The 10,168-nt window shown below is 49.4% G+C and overlaps 1 protein-coding gene across 1 annotated transcript in view; it reads left to right on the forward strand.

Moving 5' to 3' along the window:
• Positions 1-1,432: 1,432 nt before the first annotated feature.
• The window catches only part of TSHZ3 (teashirt zinc finger homeobox 3), a 65,551-nt gene continuing 56,815 nt past the window's right edge, over positions 1,433-10,168 (forward strand). The window contains exons 1-2 of the mRNA XM_040615409.1: positions 1,433-1,711; positions 2,380-2,938. Coding sequence (XP_040471343.1) covers positions 2,899-2,938 — 40 coding nt within the window. The 5' untranslated portion in view covers positions 1,433-1,711; positions 2,380-2,898. The remainder of the gene's footprint in view (positions 1,712-2,379; positions 2,939-10,168) is intronic.

Raw genomic sequence — 10,168 nt, forward strand, 5'->3', positions numbered from 1 at the left:
GGCTGAGCGCGCCCCGGCCGCATCCTCCGGGGGGCGAGGGGCATGAATTATTTAGGTTTTCCATTTCCTAATTCCTACTTCAAGGGGGAGGAGGGAGAGAGCAAGACCGAGTTATTAATCGCAGCCTAGCCCTCTCGCTTTTCCAGGGCTGTCTAACATTTGTAAATACTTATGCTGCGGCTGGTCCCCTCCTTCCTGGTTAAGTTGTTTAGTACGTCGGTTATTTGTACCGAATCCCGGTCTGTGTTGTGTCTGATGTGTTGTCGTTGCAATGTGCAGCCAGGGTGACACTGATGGATGCGCCAATGGTGAGACGGACAGATGTTAGGGCGGATCTAGCGGCATGCACCGCCACAGCGGCGCAGCCCGCCCGCACGGGGCTGCCAGCCGCCCGCGCCCCGTCCTGCCGCCGGCGCGCTCACACGCACACACGCGCTCGCACACCCGCACGCCGAGGGGCTTGCTTTTTGGGGAGGGGGGAACGTCTCGGGGTCGTCTCTTAAGTAGATCTGATCGCTCCTTCTGTGAGCAGATACTGTAACTGTGAGGAGCAACCAGCGAGTATCAATGAGATGGAACTGAGCGAATTTGGCAGCAGAAGCGGCAATTGACAACTCACCATTTTCTTGTTTGCAAGAAATGTTTCGTTTTCCCCCAACAGTAGCAATTTCCCGGGGACTTTAGGCGACTGCGATTTTTTTTTTCTTCCTAAATATCAGCTTAAAAAAATAATCAACTCGTAAAAATAACAATCAGAAAAAAAAAATTAGCCCAAACCTTCTCCACCCTTCACGTAAAGTGTTTGAATTTCCTGCAACTTGAAAAGGAAAGCGAGAGCAAAAGCGGCACGGCGGCTTTATAAGATGTGAAGACGCAACAACATCTGCACTTAGTCAGGTATTTGGAATTATCCCAAATCTCGAAGAATGGGGGCGAGTGGAGATTTTTTTGATCTTACCGTAAAAGTGAGATCATCCTTTTTTTTTTATTCCTCCCCGTGAACTTAAAAAAAAAAAATCGCTACTGTTTTTTTTTTTTCTTGGCTTTTTTTTTTCCTTTTTTTTTTTTTTTTTTCCTTCACTTCTCCCGAGCCCAGGCGGCCTCCGGCAGCGCGGCGGGGCCGGTGCGGTGCGGGTGCTGGGCCGCCGTGCCCGGGCGCGCGGCGCGGCGGAGGCGGGAGGCCGGCATGGGCCCCGCTCGCCCCCCCGCCGCCCCGGCCCTCCCCGCTGTGCGCGGCCCCGCCGCCCAGGGATGCGCAATCAAACCCGCAGCACATCGATCCGCCGGCGCTCGCTGAACTGAGCGCGGCGGCTCGCCAGTGAACTTGGACCAAAAAAAAAAAAAAAAACCAACACCAAACCCCTATCCCCCCCCCCCAAAAAAAAAACCCAAAAGAAAGCGAAAGAGAGAAAAAAAGGCCCGGAAAGAGGGAAAGAGCGGGGAAAGTGCCCGTCCCCGCAGAGCCGGGCGCGGGCGGGGGCGCGCAGTGCGGGGGGCGCTGCCCGCTCCCCGTCCGGCCGGCGGCACCGCGGGGCAGGGCGCAGCGGCTCAGCCGGCGGAGGCGCCGCCGTTGACGGCCGCCGGCCGGGGCGGCCCTGCCAGCCCGCCCGCCCGCGGGCGCGAAGCGGAGCCCGGGCGGCTGTGGCGCCAGCCAGGTGGGAGCCGGAGGGCTGGATGAGTGCCGGCGGGCGGCCAGCTGCCCGGCGCGCCGGTGAGTGGGGCCGGGGCGGCCGGCGGAGCGAGGTGCGGAGCGAGCCGGGGGCCGGGGCTGCCGCCGCTGTCCCCTGGCGGGGCGGCCGGGCTCCGCGGGGACGGGGCTCGATCGCCGGGGGCGGGGGCCGGGCCCTCCTCGCCGGGGGGAGGGGGGCGGTGGCGGCGGGCGCAGAGGCTGCGGGGCGGGGGGGGTGCCGGGAGGGTCCCGTGCCCCGGCGGGGCGGCGATGGCTGGGGGGGGTGGGGGCTCCGGCGGGGAACGGGTGTGCGCGGGGGGCGGGAGGGGGAGGGCTGCCGGCGGGGAGCGGGGCGAGCGGCGCGGAGCCGTGCGGTGCGGGCTGCCCTGCCCTACGCTGCCCGGCCCGGGGGCGCCCGGCGGGCCGAGCCCCTCCGCCGCTGCGGGCTGCTGGGGCGAGCGGCCGCGGGCCGGGCTGGGCGGCGGAGGGGGCGCGGCGAGGGGGGGGGCGCCCCGCTCCGCCGCCGCCGCCCCCGGGCGGACCCTGCGCCGCCGCCGTGGCCGTGGCCGGCCGGCGGCGGGCGGTCCGGCGGCGCGATGCGCAAAGAGTTAAGGTGCCGTCCGGGGCGGGAGGCGGTGGGAGCGCGGTGCCCCTCTCCCTCTTTGCGGACTAGTTTGAGTGACACTGCGATCATCTCGTTTCCCTTCAAGCTTCGCCTGTTGCCGTTGCCGCCGCCGCCGCCGCTCCAGCGCCGAGCCGGGAGCCGGGGAGTGGAGAGCGCAGGCTGAGGCTCCGCCGACTCCTGCCAAGAAATCCCCCGTCTTTATGCCGTGATCTCCCAGCCCGGCCAGGCTCCGGGGGCGCAGGGTGGGGTGGGGGGGACTGCGGGCTCTCCCCAGCCCTCCCGCCCGCACACCTCTTCGGGGGGCTTCCCCTCCTCCTTCCTCCGGGGCGATTTGTCAAACTTCCCCCCTCTTCTGCCAGCAGCAGCAGCAGCAGCAGCAGCAGGGCTGTCCTCTCCTCTGTGCCGCCTCCTCCTCCGCCGCCGCCGCCTCCTCCTCCTCCTCCTCGGCATCGTGTATGCACAGCAACAAAAAATATATCCCCAACCCAGCCCTCGAGCCGAGACTGGAGCAGCTCACCGGATCTCTGGGGCTAAAGCAACTCTTCCCACCCCCGCGCCCAGGCAGCCCCCCCCCCGCCGGCGCCGGCGGCCGCAGGAGCCCAGCATGCCGAGGAGGAAGCAGCAAGCGCCCCGGCGCGCAGCAGGTACGAGCCGCCTCCCCGGCCGGCCGCCGCGCCGCCCGCTGCCGCCGGCTGCCGTAACGCGCTCGGCGGGCTGAGCCTCCGCGCTGCCTCCGCACGCTGCTGCCGCGGGGAGTGAGAGCAACTTGGGCAGGGGGCACGGCGCCGTGGCGGCCGCGGCGGCGGGGGGGGGCGATTTCAATTTTTTTTTTTTTTTTTTTTTTTTTCCTTGGGCTGGCAGGGGTGGGGACGCATGAAAGCCCTTTCCCGACTTTGGTAGCCACTTTGATTTATTCCTAACTCTGCCATCGCCAGACTCCGGTCCGGGGGCAACACTTTGAGAAAGGCAGGCGGGTATGCGCAGGCACATAGGACATGTACGCGGGTGATCCCTGTGACTCCAGGCGTGGGGGAAGGACGTGAATTTTGTTCATTTCCAGCCCGTACTTTAGCTCCTACTTTGCTTCTCTCCCTCGTAGTCTTCGTTCGTCTCCATCCTTTTCCCTCACAGGCAAATGGTTTGTGAAAGCCAGTGAAAATACTCTTTCTTTAATTTTTTTTCCCTCTCTGTAAAAAGAGATAGGATATGTATAAATACATGGCACGCTGTGAATGAAGTGGTAGGGACAAAGTGATCTGGAGGGTCCGCGGAGTTACTTGGTGATCCAAGCCCAGCACTGGTTCCTTTGCCCAACTTTTAGCTGTCTCTCTCTCCCCCCTGTTCCGCGCCGGAGGTGTCTCTGCAGGACAGGCAGACCCACCTAGCTGGTCACTTTCTTTGGCAACCTCTTCTGTTAATCTTATTCATTTCTTATTTATGAGTCCAGATGAGAAACTGCAAAGGAAACCAAAGGAGGGGGAAAAAAAAAAAAAAAAGGAGGGGGGGTCTGTGTATTGTCAAATGACTGGCAAATGTTTCTGATAGTGCCTTTACAATTTCCTCCATATTTTTTTTTCTTTTTAGAAATACTTCATAAGGCTTTGTGCTGGTGAGGTTTTTGTTTGTTTGTTTCATTTTGCTTACGCCAGAAGTGTCAACTCCTGTTAAACTTGAGCAGTATTTTTTTGGAAAAGCCAAATTGAAAGCAAAACGGGGGGGGGGGGGGAAAGCCCCACGTAATTTTACAGTAATCCTTAGTTGGGGATATGTGGGCTGGAAAAGGTTTCCTTGGCCTGTTGCCATCCTTGATTTGATGGCTGATTGATCGCCTGTCATCTGGCTGCCTTTGATCTATTCATTCCCGATAAACATCAATAAATCACTTGCCATGGTAACGCCAGACTCGGTGACGTCACGGGTGGCCTGTCAACTCTCTGTCAGCGCAACTTCTGGGGCTCCTGGCTCGGTGTGCCACATAGCCACATGGGCCAGGGCTTCCGAGGCGTGGGGCTGGCTGGGGCGGAGGAGCAGGGTTGGGTCGGGCCAGGGGCGGATGGGGGGGCCCAGCACGGAGTGGCCACCGTTGGCCTTTCCCGAAGGAAGGCTCTGTGCCGGAGGCCGGCTGCAGGAGTTGTGCCGAGGCGCGGGTGATGGTGGTGGCAGTGTGTTTGTGGTTGTGCCTCTAACAACTTGGAGCAGGTAGCCTGGCGACTCGCTTGGGCGATGCTAGAAAACGGGCATTCAGAAACGTGCCAGGGCTTTCCCGCCGCCTGACAACTTCTCCGAGTGGTGTGGTTTGAATTTAGTAAACAGCAAGGGATTCAGGGAGTAATACAAATTGTAAATAACGTTGTCCACATTCCCTTTCTTCTCTTCTTTGACTTATACACACATTCATCTAGGACTTTTGAGACAGAGAAACAGACTTTCTAGCAGTCTCGCTCCATGTACTAACAGCTAGAAAGTTTGGAAAGTTTTGCAGTACGGTGCTGATACGATCTAGCAAACAATATCGTAGCCAAATGCTTCACGGTAATATTTTGCATTTCTGGCCCATACCATCAAGTAACACTTTTCACATAAATGAAAAAGGTGGACTTTACCTAATACTTGGGAAATTAAGTTTCGAACATGAATTCGGTTCTGCAAAATCTAGCTCTTCGAAGTATTTGACATACTCGACTGTGCTGTCTGCTGGGCTCTCCATAGGCTGGAAGCAAATGTTTCTGCACTAAACACACACTCTGAGGTATCTCTCTCCCTCTCTCCACCACTCTCTGTCTCTCCCTCCTTTCTCAAGTGATTCAGCCATGATGTGTGATCTATCTTTCATATTTAGCAGAAGTGTAATCTCTTTAAACTTTTAGCTTTTTGATAGCCACATTAAACATTTAGTATTGTGTATAATTGCTTCCCACTAAAATGCTGTTTTATTGGTCACATTGGAAATGTTACTTTTTCTAATAGCAGTAAAAGCAAAGACTTTTTTTTGTTGGTTTTTTTTTTCCTTTCCAAAAAAAAAACCCACCTTAAAAAACAGCTAAGAAATAACAGGTTAGTTAAGAAATATTCATTACAAAAACTTGACTGCAGGACTAATAGGAGATGGAAGAATGGTTTTGCTCTATCAAAATGACCCGTCAAAACGACTTTGTTTCATATTTGATTTAATTGTCTCTCTCCTGACAGGCACATTCATCAATAGCTTAATGGTCAATCAGAAGTTGGCAGAGTGAGTGCTTTCATTCTTTCCCATACACTAGCTTTGGCTTTACTTTATCAAAATGCCTCTGCCTAATGGATATGGGGGATGTAGAATGACTGAAGGGCTACTTATTTGACAAGAGTGAAAAAACAAGAACATTTATGCTGTTGATAAGTGCATGAAGATAAATAAGTGAGCTGTATGAGGCATTTTATTTTAAGACAGAAGAAACTTACTTTCCCCCCCCCACCCCCCAAGCCTTTTGGCTTCAGAGCTGCGAGTTATAAGGTTCATGACTGCTTTTGTGGCATACTGAGAGTGATGACAAATTGATTGCTTGGTACTGAGAGAGAAAAAAAGGTGGTGGTGGGGGAGAATTAAAGATGTCTGCTGATTGGTAACTCAGGAAATCCAGTCCCCAGCAACCTTGAGAATACTCGAGAATTTTTTTTCTCCAAACTGAAAGGTCCGCTCAGCCATAAAAAAAGAAAAGTTGTTTTGCCAGCTTCATTAGTGTTCACCTAATTAGCTGTAAACCTGATGGATTCCTGACAGCTTTAATGATTGGAGATGACAAGCTCCACGCAGTGTCATCCAGCAGAATTAGGTTTGCAGCTAGTTTGATGTAATCAAGTTGATATTACACAGTCCTGGTTGCCTTTAGTTGTGCATTAACTCAATTTTCTGCTGCAGGTGACAAATGGGCTTTGGTACCTGGATAATCATGTCATAGGAATTAGGGCCCTTTTAATGGTCTGGAGTAGAATAACAACAACAAAGAACTCTCAGCAGCGCAGAGCTCGCAGACATAACAGACAGGTGCACAAATTCTTTATGTCTAGCCCAAGTGTTAACACCACACTGTGGAAGACTAAAGCTGTCTCTGAGAATCAAGAATCTGTAAAAATGATAATTTCGGTTTGTTTGCTTTGAGACTCAGGTGAATGTCATAGGTAAATTCGGGAGGAAGAGCCAGGGAGCGCAGTTTTATTCCTCACCTGTTAAAGCAAGGAGGGAGGCAGAATTGCTGCTCCAAGGACTTGTGTCATTTTTGTCAGGAGGAAGAAGGTATTTACTGGTTGGAGGCTACTCTCTAGGAAAGCGAAGATACTGTATTAATAGAGGCCGGTCTTGTTCATGCAAACAGTAATTATCTGTCCTTAAATTATAGCTTTCACTTGCAGCTTTTTTAGAAACCTATTTTAAAAGATCAAGAAAATGTACTTCCTACTGACAGAAACGACTTAATACATATTTTGTATACGTGTAAAGCTCTTCTGAGGAGGGACTGGGAACTAACTAAGGATTTGTTGGAAACTAATGTATTTATTTTTTTTATGTTGAACAAAACAATTACTGTTTTTTAGATTCAGACAACTGCACTGAGTTTTGAAGCCTCTAGAAGAAAAACAAACTTGGACCCGTGTTTGGTTTTTTTTTTTTGTTGGTGTTCTTTTTCCCTGTGTAGGAGAGTTTAAACCCTAGAGATAGCTGCATACTTTTCAGGCTCTTCCCAACTTCCGTGCTTACATTTGAAAGATGCACATGGCCGGTGTGAATACTGAAATACGTTAAATTGATTTTTCAGGGATGCGGAGCACTTGCACTTTTCAGGGACTTCAGTGCTCTTGCTGGTTATCAGCACCTCCAGAGCCAGGCTGGGAGTGCACCACCGAGATACAGATGCAAGATGGCATGCAGGTTGTGCAGCCAGATTTCCAGGCAGTTCTGACTTCGGGAAGTTGAATGCTCGCTTTAATTTATGGGAATTGCTTGCAACTACATACATACCCCAAAAGTAAATGTAGCGATAAAGTAGACTACCTATAAAGGTACTTGCAGTGTCAGCCCTTGGTATGTTATTTGCCTCCAAACCTGCCACATATTTCTCTGTTGGACAGAGATTCTTCCTAGCAGCAAGCTGACAAAATGATTAGTTATGGCTGTCCTCTGCCTTTTTTTTTTGCCTTTTTTTTTTTTTTTTTTTTTTTTTGCAAATTGTGAGGAACAATGCAAAAAAAAAAAAAAAAAAAGAAAAAGGGGCATAAATATAAAAAGGCCTGATAGATTCTCCTGAATATCCGTCTGGAAAACAGAATTTTCCAGAATCAGCTGCCATTTCTCCCATTAGCTTGACAGCTGTCAATTAAGGCTTCAGTGCTCTCCTGGGCCACAGTTTATTGCGTGCGGTTGATGTTGTCATTTTGTTCTCGGTTTTGCCTTGAGCACTATCATGAGCAGGAGTGAAATAGTCAATAACTGATGTATCAGCAGTTATTTCTTAAATTGGCTTACAAGTCTGCATTTTTCCTCTTTTTACTAAAGATTGTTTTGTAAAGTGATTAGAATGAATTGTGACTGCTGCAGGGTTATGGGAAATGCAGTGAAGCTAGGGTGAGTTAGCAGGATTAGAGTGGGTCCTTTTTGTCAGCCCTGTTTCCAGGATTAGTGGGAACTACATAGAAAAGATCACCTTCAGGGTGAAGTGTGGGGTAAATTTTTAAGTGTGCGGTGTGCACGCTTATGTAGAAACACATGGTGGTACAGAGTGAGTGAAAAGAAATGATCTGCCTAGGATGTACAGTAACCTTATGTGTTATCTTTCTGAACAAACCTTGGAACTACTAGTTCTACGGTGTAATAATCCATATTTTAGTCCAATGTCCTGACCGTTTCCCAGCGAATCCAAATACAGATTGTCAAATTTTAATGCAGCCCTATTTACAAGGTGCTGCTAGTAGATCAAGTATTAAGATGCCTGAAGTGTTGTATTGTCAAGTAAGAGTGTATGTGTATGTATGGCTATGATACAACACTGAAAATAACATAGTTGCAGAGCGATCGTGTGTTATCTTATCTGTGAAATACTTCAGCATCATTTACTAAACAATCTACCTCAGGTGTTTGAGTCTGATTCCCGCCCCCCCCTTCTGTGTGTTTGGTGTGTGGTGGTTTTTTTTTTGGTTGTTTTTTTTTTTTTTTTGTAAATTTAGTTACGCCCAAATTGTGGTTTATCAGCCTTAAGTTAAAAATGAAAGGTGAATACAATATATTGTATTTGGTAACAATGATATGGACTGGTACATCCAGACAGATAATATGCAGTTGTAATTAGACTGAATAGACAGGCATTCATTTTTAAATTCTTTGACACATGCATAAAATAGTCATATAATAAGATAAGATGACAATTTTATGTTAGGTTGATAAAGTGTCCCGATACATGCATTTAAATGTCTGTAAGCCTTTTTTTATCCAGACAGATTAATTCCAGTTTCCAGCATTTGCAGTTAGACATTAAATTAATTTTAAAAATCCCACTAAACAATGGATGCACTGCTTTTTTGTGTGTGTGTGTCATTACCTAAAACAGGAGGATTGAAAAAATGTATGCAATTGATTTTTCTTGATTTCAACATTTAAAAAAAAATGCATGAAAACTGGCTCAGAGGATTTAAAGCATAGTCCGCGAGAGACTGTGTTGTAGTTTTCTAAAGTATAATAATGCAGAAGAGAACATTGTCAGAGCTTGGAATTGTTTGTTACCATTTTCATAAAAAGAACTGGAAGAGTTGAAATAAGTAGGGCTTAATTTCAGAGCCTGCAAGGTTCGTCCTGCTGCATTTTCCTCATCTTGTGCCTGAAAGATATTTTGATCATCTCAGTAGAGAGCCAATCTGCAGAATTTAAACACTTCTCATTGCAAGCATCAACTTTAAGATATTTCTCAGAAAATGTTCAAAGGTTGTTTTTTTTTCCCCTGGGGGCGGAGGGAGAGTGGGGAAGGAGTTACCAGAAGATCATAAAATATCTGAGAGCTCTTTGCCCATGCCATTACCTGGCTTGTTCGGGCAGCAAAGGTGTGACTCTTCAAGAATAATCCAAGTTCGTATTTTAGACTTAATTATAAATTATTAATTAATTCTGTCAGGACACATGTTATTAATTATGACTCTCTTTTCTTCATTCAGAACAGCTGTTGGGAATCGTGTAAGTTCACTGTGTTTGGTGGTGTGGGAGTTTGCCAGTGAAGAGCTCTCCACTCCCAGCCTGCCTTACCTTTCCGTGCCGCCCCTCTGCGCGGGGGCTGGCTGGCGAGACCCAAACCACCGGGCTCACCCGGGCGTCGCTTGGAGCAAACACGGGTTCTGAAGTGACACCCTGTGCGCGCCATTAGCGAACGTTTTCACGGAGGTGGGTCTTGGGTCCTGTCCATACGTAATTCTTGCTTTAGCAAGGCTGCATGGCGGCGGGGAGGTCGAAAGGGCACGGGCCAAGCGCTGGCGAGGGGGAAGCAGCGCGGTTTTCGTGCCCTTGCGCCAAACTCCCGCCAAACTTGGCGCGTTAGCATAGAGGAGAGAGCTGCTTTATTATTCGTTTGGAATGATTCAAATTCATTTACTTTTGATATTTCCATCATTAAACTGAGCGCTCTGTTTCAGTTTCTTATGTGTTCTTTGCGGAATGCATGTTGCATAAAATAGGCAATTTTTAATGAACAATTTAATGTAAATGGGTTCTGAATTTAAATTAATATTAATGAAGCTTTGAGTGAATTTATTTTGCATACGTAAAGGCTTGTAACTCTTTCACCCATACACTCTTGTCTTTATGTACTAATACATTGGTTAGGTGAATTGGCTAGTTTCCATATTTCGTGATTAAAAAA

Source organism: Falco naumanni, chromosome 15 (assembly GCF_017639655.2).
Source record: "Falco naumanni isolate bFalNau1 chromosome 15, bFalNau1.pat, whole genome shotgun sequence".
Lineage (NCBI taxonomy): Eukaryota > Metazoa > Chordata > Aves > Falconiformes > Falconidae > Falco > Falco naumanni.